This window comes from Hydra vulgaris, chromosome 12, assembly GCF_038396675.1.
Source record: "Hydra vulgaris chromosome 12, alternate assembly HydraT2T_AEP".
Lineage (NCBI taxonomy): Eukaryota > Metazoa > Cnidaria > Hydrozoa > Anthoathecata > Hydridae > Hydra > Hydra vulgaris.
The window spans coordinates 46725001-46744928 of record NC_088931.1 but is presented as its reverse complement, the minus strand read 5'-3'; the positions used below and the strand labels follow the sequence as shown (position 1 = coordinate 46744928).

Sequence of the window (19928 nt, the reverse complement as noted above, 5' to 3'; positions counted from 1 at the left end):
TTACTATAAAAACAAAGAATATGAATATGAAAATACTATGAAAAAAAACTTATACAATGAAACAAAAAATTGTCAATTTAAATATATTTGAGTAGAAAATTTGCATCTAAGTTCTTTGTGTGTCAAGCAATTCTCAGCCGTGGCATGAAGTCTTCTTATCATCAAGAAAACTATGACTGCCAATCTCTACATCAAAGAATGTTTCATAAAAGTATTTTGACATATATAAAAAAATACGAATGCTGAATTCTCTTTCGGCTTTTTTGAGCTACTACTCACTACTATAAGACGGTTTTCTAGTGGTGATAAAAATGTAGCAAAGATAATAGTCGAATATTATTCTAAAGATGCGAATTTCCCCACCGTCCAAAAGAGCGCAAGATTGAAGATTTTTGGACAATAGTCAAAAAAAAATTTTTTTCAAAGAAATAAAAAAGAATTCCAGAAAAATTGAAGTAAATCAATCTGAAAAAAGGCCCACGGTGAAAAAAAAACAAACCGCGAACCAATGGCATCAACCCAACCAAAAGTTTGATCTCTCGCACAGCAACCCATTGAACTTTTTTTGTGTATGTGTCGTAATTAAAGTGCTCTCAAAAGTCCTTTTTCTTTGTCTAGGAAAGCATTAATCTAGAAACTTCACGCCTCCTCCTTGCCAATATCGTTTATTGGCTTAGAGACGGCGTCAAACCTCGAACCTCTTAGTTCTGAGCTAGAACTCTAACCACTAAGCCGCAGCTGCACAAATAAGTTTGGCATTACATCCACAGCACTATGCAAATAAATTTAAAATCATAATAATATAATATTATGTAATAGTATAATAATACATAGTTTATAATCATAAAAAATTTTAGTTAAGATATATAACCAGCATTGTTACATTTTTTATTATAAATAAAATAATTTTTCAATTTTTAAACGTATGGAAGTTGTGTTGCTAATTTGTATTCTTCTCTCTCTCTCTCTCTCTCTCTCTCTCTCTCTCTCTCTCTCTCTCTCTCTCTCTCTCTCTCTCTCTCTCTCTCTCTCTTTCTCTCTCTCTCTCTCTCTCTCTCTCTCTCTCTCTCTCTATATATATATATATATATAAATATATATATATATATATATATATATATATATATATATATATATATATATATATATATATATATATATATATATATAATATATACTTGTTAGATATATAATCCTACTGATTATAGGGGGTTCTCAAATCGCAAAAAATTGACATAAGCAAAGTGAACATTTATTTTAAAATATTTCTATATGTACTCTAAAGATATGTAATATTTGCATAAAAATAATTTTTGTCCTTTCAGATGAGATTGAAAGTATAGTATAAAGCATAAATGCATAGGAAGGCTGGGGTGAGAAGGGACATTGTTCTTTATCACCCCAGGTGTGATAGGACTTGGATTTAACTAAAGTAGAAAAAGGAATAACGCAAGATTTTTAAATACCTCTGTTAATTTTATCTACTGTTTTAATTACTTTTGACTTTACTCTTGAGTTTCATAAAAAGTTTTTTTTTTAATTTATAAGTTTATGAACTTTTGACATTTTTATCTGAATTTGAAGACGTCATCAACAGTAAATTTTTACTTATTGGTCACATTTTTATGTGCATAATCTTTTATTAACTTTAGTACCCTTTCCAAAAGCTGCCGTAGCGCAGTGGTTTGCGCGCTTGCCTCAGAGATCCGTGGTTCAACGCCACCTCTAGGCAAGTTTTATAACATCGGTAAGGAAGGAAGCGTGAACTTCCTTTTAAATGTTCTTCCATGGTGCTCTGAGATAAGACCGTAAGGAGTTCTTGGGGCACCTTAAATAAAAATTTAAAAAAAAAAAAAGCCTTATATATTAATTACAGCAGATATGGTTAGCATTTCGTTAAAACAACAATACAAAAAAAAGATTTTTTTACGACTGCTTATGACGAGTTGATTTGAAAATGAAGCATTTGAGTGAAATAGAACACTACCCAATTTCATTTCCAATTTAATTTCACTACATTTTTATCTTTATAACTAATTTTTTTTTTAAAAGACTCAACCGAATTAAATTTTTTTTTATTTTTATATTTTCAATGTTTATTATGTTATTATTCAATAAAAGTCTGTTACATATTAAAAAAATCCAACAGTGATAGCGGTCAACTTTGTCTTTACGAGAAACAACACAAAAGTATCAAATCAAAAATGAAGTTTATAGCGGAAAAAAAAGTTCAAATAATCACAATCAGCACATTTTTCACAGGGAAGATCAGCTTTTCTAATATTTGTGGCAAGCTTTTAACATTACGGACTTAAATGTAAAAAAATCTAAGCAACTCGCATACCAATATGTATTTAAAAATGACATCAAAATACTAAAAACTGGATAAGAAATCTACCAGTGTAGAGGAAGTGATACCACCGACCAGCTGAGCAACTGGTCAAATTGTAGGTCTGCTAAAGATATAACAAAAAGCCAACGAGAGATAGCTCGAATGTGCAATGTTTTGCTTAAATGTGTACAAACAACGTTGAAAAACTACGAGCTACATAATGATGTCAAAGATTTACCTAGGCTTGGTAGGCCTTTAAAGCCAACTTTAAGAGATAACCAAAGTTATCTTTATCGAAAGGTTAGACAAGGCAATAAAATTTCTTACCGCGAACTTGCTGAAGGGTTCACAAATACGCCTGGCAGCGTTAGTGTTGGTAGATGGACTGTTCGAAAATGCCTAAATATAAAAGGCTTAGATTGCTGTGGCACTGCTCAATAACCACTATTGCTTGTCTCAGATTGCCAAAAAGATTAAAGTGGTGTAGAGAAAGACTTCACTGAAGACTAGTAGAAGACTGGGCCAAAGTCATTTTCAGCGGCGAATCCAATTTTGAGGTGATAAATCGCAAGTCAAGATTAATCATCAAGAGGCTGGCTGGTGAAAAGTTCAAAGAGCATTTTTGTGTACCAAGGGTACAAAGCGGAGAAGAATCAGTTGGAATATGAGGGGTGCTTTTACCATAAAGAAACAGGGTCATACAACATTTATAACGGCAGAATTAACCAGTACAACTATAATGAGACACTCGAAAGTAAACTTTTGCCAACAGCCAAAGCTTTTTACGGAAGATGACAACAATGCATTTTTCAGCACGATGACGCTACGGCTCACACTGCAATCTCGGTTAAAAGTGGCTTGATCGGAAAAACATCATGGTCATGCCTTGGCCAGCTCGTTTTCTAGATCTCAATCCCATAGTGAACATTTGGGCTTGAATAGACAAGAGATTTGTCAAAGAGAGCATAGCCAGTGTTGCTAAATTACAGCAGGCGTTAAAAAAGCTTTGGAAAGAATTTCCAAGAGAATTATGCATCCGAATAGTTGAATCTATGCCTAGACGTGTTTGTGCATTGTAAAAGTTCGTGGTGCGCATTTAAAATGCTAAAATGCACCCTGACACCCTGAAGTTTTTGCACTGTTTTTTGTTTTTAACTTTTTTGATTTTGCCACTTAATTGCACCCACAAACTATAACCTTTACAATTGAATCGACTGATTGGTATTTGGATTATTAAAAAGCTTTGTAGTTTACCAGCAATAAAGGAACTAGTCAAAAATTTATTATGATGTTAAAAGAAAAAAAAAAGCTGAAAAGTTGTCTCCAAAGACATTATGCTAATGCTTTATGCAACTTAAACAATCAACAAAGCCTTTTTGTCAACCAAAATAAAAAATGCAATACTTAGAAGTATTTTTAACTTGATGTCACATAAAGACAAGTTACGCATTTTAGTCTACTATATTATGAACAGAATAGATAAAATATATAAAAAAATACATAGAATAATGTTGTTAAGTTTTCTTATCACTCCAACTCATATTCCACTTTCAGTCCAATATGCTTTGTCACAACATGTTAGGGTAAAATGGGACATGAATTGGGGGTGATAAAACAATTTATAAAAAAACGAACTCTAGAGGTCAGATATTGTCTTACAATTCTTTTTTTTTTTTGACTAATCACAGTCTTTATTATAAAACTTTATTTCTACACAATAAAACCAATAAAAACAATGCAATCAATAAACAATAAAATCAATAAAAATTAGAAATCAGAACACAAAAAAAGTAAAAGTAAACCATTAAATCTAAATTTCAAACTTTGTTTAATTATACTAAATATATGAAATATCCAATTCAGAATTTTGTATTTTTGCTTTAATAGTAACAAGATTATAAACAAAGCAATGATTACCAGGTTTACAAAAACGTTTACTTAGAACATGTAAATCATTATACTAGGCAACATCTATTGGAAAAACTTCTTCATATAATTTTACCAGACTTCTACTGTATGCAGTGTCTTTTTGATTCACCAAATTAGTAATATTGTTATTCCAGTAGTTATTTACCTTTATTTTGAGTTTCTATAGATGACTAATATTGTAATTCAAGTTATTATGGATAAGAAAAAGAGTCGTCTTGAAAAAGTTCTCTAACATGTTTTTAATAGACAAGTATGCTTGTAATTGATTCTGGTAGTCAGTAAATTCGATAAATTTACAATATTTTATTTTTTCATCATCATAAAATCTAAAGAAAGAAATCGAAATTTAGCAAGCTGTAAAACGGTAATGCTATAGGCAAGATTAGGTCGCTTCGCCTAAACTGATATTTGGACTAAACAATTTTTTTCATTAGATTCTGTTTAATTTTATCTTTCTTTATAAACTTTTCGCAAAATAATTTCAGAGAAATAGGAAATTAAAAAATGTTCTTTTGAAAAAGGCATATAAAATATGACATGGTCATGTGCTGTTTTATTCACTAAACTCTTCAGCTTTATTATTACAAGTATACAGCAACATTATTACAACTATACAACAACATTATTACAACCATACAACAACATTATTACATCTTTAAAACAACATTATTACAACTATACAACAACATTATTACAACTATACGACAAAATTATTACAACTATACAACAACATTATTACAACTATACAACAACATTATTACAACTATACAACAACATTATTACAACTATACAACAACATTATTACAACTATGCAACAACATTATTACAACTATACAACAAAATTATTACAACTATATTACATTAAAACTAAATAATTTAGATTGTGATTACAATATTTGTCAAAATGTTTATTTAAGTATTTAAAATGTGAAATACTTTTTGAAAATCTCAAAATATATAAAATATTTGTTTGAATATAAATTCTTTAATGTATTAAATTTTGTAAATTAAAATTTATGTATTATTATTGTTTTATTATTTACGATTATCATCATTTTTTTGATACTTTCTATCATTTGTTATTGTTGATCATGATTATTAACAGTAAGCGCTGATGCTTAAATAAAAACATAAAAGTTAATTTACCGCTTTTTCAGTTCTTTTTTTAAGTAGTTGGTACGCTTCTGATGATTTTGTATACAACGGATGAGTGAAGAGCCGTAGTATTTCAAACTTTACCAAGAAATTCTTACCTTGATCAATGAGAAGTTTAGTAAATATTATTTTATGACAAAATATTTGAAAAGCAATGTTTTTTTGAACTTTATAAAACAAATAAATACACAAATAGTTTTATATTTGATAAATATTTATTATGGTTTTTCGAATATTATGTTAATTTAAGGTTGTTCAAATGCTGGTACAGCTGGACAACATATTAAAAAAAGGCACACAACCCTGTAATAACGTTCTATTAACGCTCTAACATTTTTTTTGTATTTTTTACAATAAAAATATTTAAATACATATTGTTACTGTTACTATTAATAAAAAAAACTGGCCTTTTAATCACGATATCACCTAAATTATGCAGGCGTAAAAAAAGCAAAAATGTTTTTCATACAAAAAAAAAAAAAAATGTTTTAACACTCCCGAGGTCCGAATTTTATTACAAAACGTAAGCTTTATAAAAATCTGTCAAACCGTTAATGAGAAACCGTTAAACAGCAGCCTTTCGTGTGAAGAAATATATTTCTCTAATTCGCTTATCTTATGATTATATGCGAATATATTATTGTTTGTATTTAGATTATATATTTCAAGGTTATTTATTTATAAACTATAAATTGTTTTTTATTTTCGGCAATTCACAATTTATCTTGGTAATAATTTTGCATTTTTGAATTGATTTTTTTTTTATTATTATGCGTTGTTAGTTTTTTATATCATAAAAAACAAACAATGACAGAAAGTTTCCAAAAATTTATAACTATTTTTCGTTAGTTTTTCACGATACAATTATCGGTATGAAAAAAGTGAAAAGTGGTGCCACTAAGATGGTGGTGCCACTAAGAGAAGAGAGAAAGCTGCAGCCAGAGAGGAAATCACAAATTACCCCAAACTAACACATTTTTTGAAACCAGTAGTTCAACCTGGAAGTGTCGATACCAACAGAAACTACAAATAATTCTGATTGTCATTATTTGAATACTAGAGTAAATTCAGATAGGTTGATATGTGAGTCTGCATCAAATGGCATAACAACTCCGCCTATTTTTCTCAGTGATGATCCTTCTGAGTGGCCAGATAATGTTTTTTACACACAGAGGTGTGACATTGTTAAACGTGGTTTCAAAAAGATTGAAATTAATTTTCCATACAATTTAGAAAGAAGACGATTCTCACTAAATTATTATAACCGCAAGATGAAGAATGTAAAAATCTTTGAACGGACATGGCTCATATATTCTTTGATAGCAATAAAGTGTTTTGTTTTTGTTGCAAAATTTTTGGGATAACTTCTTCACCATTCCGACAAGGAATGAACACTTGGGAAGTTTTATCAAAAAAACTTAAAGAACACGAAACATGCACGTTTCAAGTGATTTAAACAATGGATGACTTTACAAAAGATTAACTGATAATTCTTTTAATTGATTGTTTTTTTACTTTCTTTTTTTTTATTAGTTAACTTTTTTTTCCCCTTAATTTTGGTAATGCAGGCATTGCAAAGCAAGCTACCATAGATGAGCAACAACAAAAGTTGCTTCATAAAGTGCGGATATTTTGGAGGGCTGTGTTAGAAAGGATATTGGACATTACCTTATTTCTTTCTACAAGAAATTTTGCATTTCGTGGTTCAGACACAGACATTGATTCAAAGAGCAATGGAAACTTTCTTGAGGTGTTTGAATTTTAGTCAAGGAGATTGAATCCAAAAACTTTTCTAGGGTAAAAAAGACAAAACAATATTCTATTATTTTAGATTGTACGCCAGTCGTTTCGCACAAAGAACAAATGAGCATTATTCTGCGAGCATTAATATGTAATCACGGAGTAGGTAATGACATTTCCGAAAAATTCTTTAGATACCTAACAGTAAATGATACCACTGGAAAAGAGCTTATTGATGCATTTTTAAATCAGGCAAAAAATTGGGATCTAAATAAATGGTGCTAATATAAAAGGTGTTAGAAATAAATAAATGGTGCTAATATGAAAGGTGTTAGCTAATATGAAAGGTGTTGAACACAAGGTGTTCAAGCAAGGTTTCTGGAAATGAATCCTAAGGCCTTATATATTCCTTGTGCAAACCATTCACTCAATATTGTTGATGGTGCACTGTCATTCTTCAGTGCAATTTCTTTTTTTGGTGTTCTTTCAAGTTTATACACACTCTTTTCATCGTCTTCTCTTCGATGGGAAATTTTAAAATCGTGCATGGCAATTTCTGTCAAACCACAATCAGATACCAGATGGAAAAGTAGAATAAACTGTGTTAAACCACTTCGCTACTATTTAAAAAAAATCTTAGAGGCACTCGAAAGATTAAAAGAACATGCCTTAAAAAAGAGAGGTAAGGCAACAGCCACAGAAGTACGATCGCTGACAGAATAAATTAGAACATGACCTTTCTTATTATCAATCATTATCTGGTATGACGCTTATTTCAAATCAACAAATCAAGTAAGCTGCTTCAGTCTTCTGCAACCTCTCTCGTATTAGCTGGTGAAATAAAGACAACAAATGCATTTTTTTATGAGTATCGTGAAAATGGATTTTCTAACGCACGTATTAAGATATATAACGCCTCTAATTGATATGTCAATTTCTTTCTAAATTACATCTACAAAGATGAGCTGCAAGAAACTTATCCGAATCTAGTTATTGTGTTACAAATCATTCTTACTTTACCAGTTAATGTTGCAAGTGCAGAACGCAGCTTCAGTAAGTTAAAAATAATAAAACATTACATCGGTTGGTATAAATAATCTTGCTTCATTATACATAAATACATGTGGCTATATTTTTTTGTATCTTTAAATAGGTCAACAATGGTTGATGAACGTTTGTCTTCCTTAGCAATCCTGTCGATTGAAAACGAGGTTGCAAGAAAGTTAAGTTATGAAGGCATAATAATGAGTTTGCAAGCATGAAAACACGTCGCAAACCCTTTTTTTGATGGTTTGCGACTTACTTTTATTATCTGCGTAATACATTTACAGTAGTAAAAGAAACCCTACACTAGTAAACTTTATATTAATTTAATAATTATAAAATATATATAATTGAATTTAAACGTTTGATTGTTTTTAGCCTAATGAACGGCGACGTTAAAATATATCAGGTACCCAGCTGTTTCGAGCTAATCTGTAAATTTTATCTATTTTTTTAGAAAAAATAAATAAAAAATTGAGGCCTTAATGGCTAGTTTTGGGGGAGCCCCAGACCCACTTGCCACAGCACTGTATATATATATATATATATATATTTATATATATATATTTATATATATATATATATATATATATATATATATATATATATATATATATATGTATATATATATATATATATATATATATATATATATATATATATATATATATATATATATATATATATATATATATATACAATGCTGGCAAAAAGTCTTGCAACAAGGCACAATTTTACACAAATCAATGTTTGCAATGTGTACACAAATGCAAAAAGTCTTGCAACATCATAATTACTTTTCATAATTACTTCTAAAAACAATAATACTTCCAAAAATATTTTATTTTCACCAAAAACAAGTTCAATTATTTTTATTACATTGTATAATCATTTTAAACAGATGTACTATTAATGTTTGGTAGGATATCTTTTGTTTTTTAACACAGCACTAATTCGTTTGGGCATGGATTTGGCAAGATTTTCACATAGTCCTGATGTAATTTCTGTACACCATATATGACGAATAGCATTTTTTAAACCATCTAATGAACTGCAGTTCTTAGCAGATACACGCTTCTTGATTAACATCCAAAGATTTTTAATTGGGTTGAGATCTGGAGAATTTCCAGGCCAATCAAGCAACTGTATGTTTTTTGATCCAAGCCACTGCTTCACAGACTTCGCAGTGTGGCATGGTGCTGAATCATGTTGAAAAACTGTGCACTGATGAATAATCATGAAATTGATTAGAGACTCATCCAAAACGTTGAGGTACTTTTTTGCATTCATAATTTATCCTTTGGGCAAAAAGTATAAATCTCCGAGGCCATGACTAGAAAAACAACCCCACACTATTACAGAAGGTGAATGCTTCACAATTTTGCATGTGTATTTAGGATTGGTAGGATTAGAACTAGTAGGTCGACGAACAAAAAGCTTAACATCAGAGAACTGACGAAACATGAACTCATCACTGAACATCACCTGTGTCCACTACTCTTCTGTCCAATCTTGATGCTTCTTGCAGAACTCATTGCGCTTTTTTCTCATCTTTTCAATTACTAATGGCTTCTTAAATGGCCTTCGTGCAGGTAAGTTTAATTCCGCAGAAAGTCTGTGACGGATTGTGCGCTTTGAGACATTAGAAAGTGTTGGTATGCTGTTCTGTAGGTCATCAGAGGTTATTAAAGGATTCATCTTGACCATTGTTACCATCCTAAGATCAGTATGCTGTGAAGTGACTCTAGGACGTCTAGACCTCTTTTTAGGAGACAGGGGGATAACCTGCTTGACAACACGCCAAATTGTAGTGCGTTCAACCATGTAAATTATTGCAATGTCTGCATGAGACAAACCACTTTTAGCAAGACGTTGAATGCATGCTTTTTCTTCTTTACTAAGCTGCCGAATCTTAGCCATGATTTTCACTGAATTAACTGTTTAAGCTACAAAATTGTCTTTATAAATATATTTATACCTAAAGATAAAAATACAAGATAATAACACTAAGCCTACTGGCGTGGAAACATTGGTTTGTGTAAAATTGTGCCTCGTTGCAAGGCACAATTTTACACAAATCAATGTCACTGTTTCTATGACTTGGCAACTCTAAAACTCAGTTTTATGGTTCTGAGGCCGGATGGTAGTCAGGTTTCCCGAACTCTGTGGTAGCTCTCAGAGCGGCTGATTCCATCAACAGCTGAAAAATATCAAAGTATTAAAAGTGCCATGTTGCGTATGGATGGTGTCCCTGTTTGTACTTTTGGTGTGCCTTGCGGAGGCCACAATTGGAGCCCTTTGTTACGCCTTAGGGTTTATTAGTAGTGATAAGGCAATTGCTTGGGCTATTAAACAGTGTTCTGAGTACTATCTATGCTTTTAGTCAAGTTCTTCAATCTAATTTAAAAATGAATAAATTCACAAAAACTATAAAACACAGAAAACCATCATCACCAAGTTCTTTAAACCTATCATTCACTAATATTCGTGGTCTTCGAAAAAACTCTTTTTCTGTTGAGTCTTATCTCTTGCAAAGTTCACCAGACCTACTTGCTCTTTGTGAGACTAATTTGAGTTCGGCTGTCTCATCTTGTGATCTTAGTGTTGATGGTTATCTTCCTTTAATTTGTAAAGACTCCAACAATCACATGCTTGGTCTGGGCATTTACATTCGTAAGAATTCACCCATTTTTCGTGAAACTAGATTTGAGTCCACAGACTATTCTTTCATGTACTTTCATTTAGCACCACTTCACTCTATTGCATTTCTTTTTGTTCTATATTGCTCTCCTTCATCTCAAGATTGCACTCTTTTTGATGTTATTTTTGATCATATTGACCAAGCCCTCTCTGTTTATCCATTAGCTAATATAGTTGTTGTCGGTGACTTTAATGCTCACCACTTTGAATGACTCTTTCCGTGATTTTCTTCGTGATGGCCCTTGGGTAGAAATCTTTTGTCTTCCTGTCGACAAATGTGCTTCTAACACAACTTCGTGGACTCAGGCTGGCATTGAATCTTTTGTTTCCTCTCAACGATTCCAGGTCAAGCCTCACTCTCCTCCATGGTTTTTTTTCACACTGTGCTGCTGCGATTGCAAATTGAAACCGTTACTTCCATATTTATCAGCAAAACAATTCTCCAGAAAACAGACGTCTGTTTATTACTGCTAGAAACAATTGTAAAAAAGTTTTGTCTAACGCCGAAACCCACTATTCTCAGGTCATGAAATCTCGTATCTCATCTCAAAAATTAGACTCTCGTGACTTCTGGAGAATCTTTAATAATATCAATAATAAGGGCAAATCTTTAATTCCACCTCTCATGTATGGTTCAGACTTTGTCACCTCACCTAATGACAAAGCTAAATTGTTTACTAAAAACTTTTCATCAATATCATCTTCCAGGTAGAACGCAACTAGTGGAATCAATCTTGATTCCACTAGTTGCGTTCTACCTGATATTGCCAACAAACAGGTTGATCCATTGCTTGACATTCATATCACTCCAGCTTCTGTATCTAAAGTGATTTCTTGCCAAGACTCTTCTTCAGCTTGTGGCCTGGACAACGTACCTGTTATTATCTTGCAGAAGTGTTCTCCGGAGCTGTCGTCTATACTCTCAAAACTATTCAACAAGTGCTAATCAGAGTCTTGTTTTCCGGCCTGCTGGAAAGCGGCATCTGTTATTCCTATCTTCAAAAATTCTGGAGAGCGATCTGATTCGTCTAACTACCGTCCCATTAGTCTTCTTCCTATCATAATCAAGGTTTTTGAGTATTTAATTAACAAACACTTAATTTCTTCTCATGGTGTATCCGGCTACATCTTTAAGATTATTGGATCCTTCCTTTCCGATCGTAGTATAAAAGTTGTCCTCGATGAACAGCACTCTTCTTTATATTTTGTAACTTCAGGGGTTCCTCAAGGTTCAATTCTTGGCCCTATACTCTTTTTAATTTACATTAACGATCTTCCAGATATTCTCACATCTAAGGTGGCATTGTTTGCTGATGATACTACCATTTATTCTTGTCGTGATAAGAAACCAACACTCTCTGATTGCTTGGAGGGGGCATTTGAGCTTGAAAAGGATCTCACTTCTCCAACAGCATGGGGCTCACAGTGGCTGGTGAACTTAAATTCATATAAAACTCAATTTTTTTCAGCCATTCGTTATTGCAATAATTTAGATCTTCCTATATTTATGAACGGTGATGTACTCGATGAGTCATCAACTCTTCATCTTCTAGGATTAACTCTTACTTTCAATCTTTCTTGGAAACCATATATTAAAATATGTTGCAAAATTAGCATCTGCTAAGGTTGCATCTCTTTTTCGAGCTCGTCACTTTCTTACTTCGGATTCTATCCTATATCTCTATAAATCTCAAATCCGGCCTTGTATGGAATACTGTTGCCATATCTGGGGCGGTTCTTCTAATGATGCCCTTTCTCTATTAGACAAGGTGCAAAAACGCATTGTAAACATAGTTTATATATATAAATATATATATATATATACGGTGCTGTGGCAAGTGGGTCTGCCCCCCCCCCCCCTAAAGCTAGGCCTCAATTTTTTATTTATTTTTTCTAAAAAAGTGGATAAAATTTAATCAGATTAGAAGGAATTCTTTTAAAGAGTTCCCTACAAACATTTTATAGCGGAACTTCAGTGGACTTATATAAGCATTTTGAGTGATCCACTATAGTTTTGTTCCTCGGGTACTTCATGAACCATAAGTAGGCACTTAAACATTTTTTTTTAATGTAAAATGGAAACAAAACAAACTCCATAAGTTAGCAAACTTATATAACAAACTTATCTTTATATTATTATAAGTCGAAAACTTTTGCAACTTTTAAACCACAAAATTTAATTTTTTTTTTGTATGGCTTTTGAGGTTTTTAGCGATTTAACGTTTTTAAGAATCGCATCAACGTTTCCGTTTTTTTTAAAAAGTAACAATAAACAAAACCGTTATTATTCAAAACTAAGAAAATGATACCAATAAAAAATATAGTAAATGGAATTTTAATGACTAGGAAACAACCCACCTTTGACATAATAAATCTATGACAGTACTTTTTTTTAAAAATTATATTTAATGGTAACGCAGAAAAGGTTTTCCAAAACAATAAACTAATTTTAAAAACTAAATTTCCATCTTGAAAATTGACGAGTTGAGTCTTGAAAATTGACAAGTGCTAAAAAATATTTTTTTTAAAGTTAACATTTTGGTGGGAAACATATTATATTTGTGTGATCAACGCTTACTATTTAAAAATATGCACACTATTAGTGTAATATAATGCTTCAATTGATTTTGTTATTAAATCAAAAAAACACTAATTACTTTCAAAAATATTTGGGTTATAAAATGACCTTAATTTTTGAGTCAAATTATTTCTAAAAATAAAAATCTCAAAAAAATATTTTTTGTACTATTCTTAAGCTGTGATTCTACTTTTTGAAATAAACAAATAAAAAGTAATCGTATTTTAAGTCATCGATTGAACGATGAAAGAAAATACACCTCAGGCTTTGTCGGCATTAAACTTCAGATCTTTTTTCATTAGTCGTGTTTTATCGATTATCGATATTACGCGCTTAGATGTGCCGATCATAAGTGGCTAGCCGATGACTAGCCACTATACCACATGATGGAAAGTTATCGTCTGGTCACTGGTATCGATGCCACTAATGGTCCACTAAATAACCGATGAGCAAAACTACAATGGACCACTCAAAATGCTTATAGTGGACGCTCAAAATGCCTATATAGGTCCACTGCAAATCCTCTACAAATTTATTTGCTGTGTTAATATCTCTTTAACATTTAAAACTTGTAAAAATGTTTTGAAAGTTTTTGTGACACCCCCTTAAGTAAATATTTTCAAAAAAATATCAACAAAAAGAGTATTAACTAATTTGTGATTTTTTTTTATGTTTAATGTAAAAACAATCTATCCCATAAATCTTTTCATAAATTTTATATAAAAAAAAAAGAAAAAATACATTTTACAAAATAAAAAATATATTCGTCAATCAGCTTATGAAACAAATTTGGCCAAAAAATTTATTTCAAATCGAGGAACTTTATAATGGAGTAGAAAGGTTTGAAAAAGTTTTACTTCAGATCAAGAAATTTTATAATGGAAAAAATAGTTTGAAAAAGTTTTGAATTTTTTAAGAGTCTAGTATCATTTTTTCAACTTTAGAAAAAAACCTCTTTCAGTAGATGATACATATACATTTTTTCATTTTCCATATAAACCACAAATGAAGTTTATTTAACAAATTATGTTTAAACCGATAGAATTTTATTTTGAACTAGAAGAAATTTTTTTTTTTCTTTAGGTAAAAACTAAAGAGCTTAAGTAGTTTAACTTTATTTAAGGAAAAAAATTTCAGTATTGTATTGTAGTTATATAATATATAATTGCATTGCAATAAAATGTTATATATTGCATTGTTATAATATAATACATTGTTTTACTTGTGAATAAAAGCTGGGTTTGCATTTCAGCATTTTTGCTTTATTATTTAAAAATAATATTTTTCATAAAAATAGCATTTAAATTAACTTAGCATAATGGTTTTCAAAATTGTTAAAGGTCGTAGGTCAGAAACTGGATAAATAACTTTTAACCAAATTTTCTTTTTCCACTGAAATATAATTTGTTTGAAGTTAGTAGAAAAGGAATTTGTCTTGATCACTGTTAAATATTTATCATATTTAATGTTGATTAAATATGATAAATATTTAACAGTGTCAATTTAAACCATTTTTATATGGGCCTCTCATTCAATTTTTTTAAACCTTTTTTATCTTGATCTTCACTTCAATTTTTTAACAAGTTCAAGATCAGTAAAAATATCGAGAGAAAAAATTTGAAATTTATAAGTAAAAATATTTTAATTTGGAAAAACCTTTCAAAAGAAACGCTAAACAAAATTGTAAAAATTAATTTTTTTTATAAAATTTATTCCTTAGTGAATTTTTTTTTTTTACATTGTAAACAAGTTATCTTGAATGAAAACAATGACCATGGTTTCAGTAAAAATGTTTTTTTGTTAACCAAAGACAATTTTAATTTTAAACGTTACATTAATGTTATTAACCAAAGAAATTTACCGTAATGATATAGTTTCAAAATTTTTCATTTTAACTTACCTAAAATCTTTGATATTGTTAGAAATGAAGAGTTCGCAGAACTTTCAACTTGTTTATCATTGTTCAGGTAAACATTTTTTTTATCTATGAAAGTTTATATATATATATATATATATATATATATATATATATATATATATATATATATATATATGCATATACATATATACATATATATATATATATATATATATATATATATATATATATATATATATATATATATTATATGTATATGTATGTATATATATATATTAAGATATATATATATACATATATATATACATGTATATATACATATATATATATATATATATATATATATATATATATATATATATATATATATACAGTATGATATATATATATACATATGTATTTTTATATATATATATATATATATATATGTATATTTATATATATATATATATATATATATATATATATATATATATATATATATATATATATATATATATATATATATATATATATGTATATTTATATATATATATATATATATATATATATATATATATATATATATGTATATTTATATACATATATGCATATTTATATATACATATATATATATATAAATATATATATATATGTATATATATATATATATATATATGTATATATATATATATATATATATATATATATGTATATATGTATATATGTATATATATATATATATATATATATATATATATATATATATATATATATATATATATAATATTTAGGGTAAAGAGGGGAGCATTCGGCCACGGGGACCATTCATCTGGGATATTTATTTTCTATTTGATTAAAATTTCCCGCGAAATTACGGCGCTTGTAGAATCGTCTATCATTTGTTGTCCATATGGATGAAAATTAAGACGCGTTTAGTTACATAAGCATTTTTTTAAAGAAAAAGTTAAATTCGGCCGTGGCCGAATGTTCCCTTTATGTTTTAAAATATTGTTTTTAATTTTAGATATGCCTCAAAAACGAATTTTGAAAACCAACAGGAACCAAATAGATAAAAATAGCATTAAGCAAACAATTATTGGTCATTTTAATGGAAAATACTCCGAGCGAGAAGCCGCTAGGTCCTATGGTATAAAGAAATCCACATTACAAAGTAGAATAAAAAAAATATTTAAAAAAAATACCAAAGAAGAGTATTTGAGACGAAATTTTAAAAACTTGAATGACTCTGGCAATGAGAATGAGCAAGAATTGCCAAGATATGAGAACAAGTATACCAATAGACAAGTATTTACAACGGAACAGGAATCTGAGCTAAAAGCTTATATTAAAATTAAATTATTGTGCTGTGATTTAAGTTATGGACTTGCATATGTTCATTTTGAAAGATTATTCTAAGTGTATATTGTTGTTTTGCCTAACTGCAAAATTCCTCCTAAGTGGCAACAAAAAGGCAAGCAAAGGACAGATTGCGACGAGGGTTTATGGCACGTCACCCAACATTATCTTTAAGAAAGCCAGAAAGTACAAGCTTGAGTAGAAACACTGGTTTTAATAAATTTAAAGTGAATCATTTTTTCAAAAACCTGAGAAAGGTACTGGAAAAAATGATTCACTTTTGCCCCTGAAAGAATATTCAATCTCGATGAGACTGGCGTGACATCTGTAATAAAACCAGTGAAAGTTGTTTCTACTACTAGAAAAAAATAAGTTTCACAAGCTGCTTATGCAGAAAGAGGAGAATTAGTCACCTCTGTGGGAATTATTAGTGCATCTGGACAAACCCTGCCTCCTGTTTATGTCTTCCAAGGATTAGAAATGCAGAGGACTTATAGCTGATGCTCCAGTATCAAGTCTAGCACTGGGAAACAAATCTGGCTGGATGACTTTGAGTTATTTCCTTCTGTATTAAATAATATAGTTAAACATATGCGCTGCTCTCCTGACGATTTGATTTCGTTATTGCTTGACAATCACGAGTTACATGTTAGCCTTACTAGTATCAAATACTGTAGAAAAAGTGGAATTGTGTTATTAAGTCTCACTCCCGTACAACTCATTGAATGCAGCCATTAGATGTTGGAATATATGGGTCTTTTAAAATTTTTTTAGCATTGCATTAATGACTAAATGGTGTCTAATCCTGGGAAAACAATAACTGGCAGAACTAACACATCGTGCTTATATAAAAGCTAAAAGAAAAAAATGAGCTTTAAAAGAAATATTTTTAATACTAAATTAAAAGCAAAGAAAAACAAGCTACCGAGAAAAAAATTTAGAATAGTAAACCAGTCAGATTCATCGTCCAACAAAAATGATGTTTTCTCGCTTCATGACATTTCTGATGACGATTTGAGTGAAAATTTGGAAGATATTGAAGTGGTCTGTAGGGAGGATCTAAATACAGGGGATTTTGTTTTAGTAAGATTTAAAACTAAAACTACATAGGTACATTTTGTTGGCCTATTTTAAACATGTCAGAAAATACAACTCTCATAAAGTTCTTAAGGAGAAAGGGTCTTTCAACTACTTTTTATTTCCCAGCCATTAACGACATAAGTGAAATTAAAAACCAAGATATTGCAACCAAATTTAAAGCTCCTCCAATGACTGGAATTTCAAGAACGGCATCATTTTTTCACTTTTGTTATAATCTTAATGCTTTAGTTTAAAAAATCAATTTTGCACTTTATAAAAACTATATATATATATATATATATATATATATATATATATATATATATATATATATATATATATATATATATATATATATATATATATATATATATATATATATATATATATATATATATATATATATATATATATATATTAGTAGAAAATCACTTAACTAAATTTTTTTCCATTTGACACTGTGTTTCATCAACAAAGATTCATCAGAAATGAATGATCAAATTAATAAAACTTCAATTTTATACCAAAAATTAAATTACAGGAAGTTGCAAATGTCTTAACTACTGTAAATTTTCACACATTTGTGGAATTTGCTGACACTATTATAAAAAGAATTCTTTAGAAATGATTACTTATGCTATTTTTTTAAAATGTTTTTTTAAAAAGGGTAGTTAATGTAAATATTATTTGAACTTATTTATTTTTATAGTTTTTTAAGAGAAACTTATTTTCGTGCCTACATTTAGAAATTAATTCCGATTTCTAAATGTAGGCACGAAAATAAGTTTCTCCTAAAAAACTATAAAAATAAATAAGTTCAAATAATATTTACATCAACTACCCTTTTTAAAAAAACTTTTTAAAAAAATAGCATAAGTAATCATTTCTAAAGAATTCTTTTTATAATAGTGTCAGCAAATTCCACAAATGTGTGAAAATTTACAGTAGTTAAGACATTTGCAACTTCCTGTAATTTAATTTTTGGTATAAAATTAAAGTTTTATTAATTTGATCATTCATTTCTGATGAATCTTTGTTGATGAAACACAGTGTCAAATGGAAAAAAATTTAGTTAAGTGATTTTCTACTAATATATAATTGCTCTGTTCTTTTAAGAACATTGAGCACTCTATTGTGTAGAATACTTTTTAAAGTTGTTTAAATATATATATATTATATATATATTTTGTTGCTTTTACACCATTTTGGTTTCAAATGTCACGTCGCATTTGTAAACAAAAAACAACATATAAAAATATATATGTATAAAAACAACAATCTTTTTAAAAGATCAAGCAACTAGAAAAGTTTTTTGAGATAGATGTGCAGAACTGTTCCAAACTTCGTTTTCTCATAAATGCATCGGACTTTAAACAGAGCCAGACCAACGAGCTCCTCAAACATACTAAAAATGTAGGCCAGGTTTTTTTCTGATAGGAGCAGAAATAGCAGCAGAAAGATATCTGGTCAGACGTTGTTTCAGAAGTAAAGTCATTCAGAAGTGCTTCAATGGCTAGTGATGCTGTTATCCAAGCTTTGATCTGGATAATAACGCAAAAGGTAGCGACTTCAGAAACACCACACGCGTCTGAAGCAGCCATCTTAAACTGACTGAAAGACACATAACTTAACTGAGTAGATGACTTTTGCCATCCATCGTGCCTTATGCATCGCACTAGGCATTGGAAATCAAGTACCACGTCCAGGAACTTTTCTAAGAAATGCGACTGCTAGTTCAAGAAATTCTCTGTATCATCTCTTAGCTGTTCAGTTTGCAGATATGTTCTGGCAAAACAATATGGAGCAATTAATAATTCAACCAACGGGTCTGAAGAAGCCACCTAAAAACTGTCATGATTTATGAACAGCCATTGATATTTGAATCTTTTAAATATGAGAATTTTACGTACAGTTTAAGTGCCAATTAAAGCCTTTTTAATTGCACCCCAAAAATCAACTCCATTAAATCTTCATCATCTTTAGATAATGATGCAGTTGATGATGGGAACGCCAATAAAATTAAAACTTGAACTGGATCAGAAAAAATCTGTGTTAAACCTAAAAGATTAGAAATCAATCTATTGCTTCCTGGTTTAACATCAGTTATGGACAGTACTAAGATATCATCACGAAATGCTACCTTCGTTCTCAGT

At 29.6% G+C, this 19928-nt stretch overlaps 1 protein-coding gene across 6 annotated transcripts in view; it reads right to left on the bottom strand.

Annotated features, from left to right (window-relative positions):
* The window catches only part of LOC100214223 (uncharacterized), a 36373-nt gene that overhangs the window by 7585 nt on the left and 8860 nt on the right, over positions 1 to 19928 (bottom strand). For 4 of the 6 annotated variants that reach the window (XM_065813467.1, XM_065813470.1, XM_065813471.1 and 1 more), the window contains exons 4-5: positions 15379 to 15462; positions 5408 to 5514 (exon numbers count right to left, since the gene is read on the bottom strand). In XM_065813467.1, coding sequence (XP_065669539.1) covers positions 5408 to 5514; positions 15379 to 15462 — 191 coding nt within the window. The remainder of the gene's footprint in view (positions 1 to 5407; positions 5515 to 15378; positions 15463 to 19928) is intronic. The other 2 variants (XM_065813468.1, XM_065813472.1) reach the window with 1 other exon arrangement.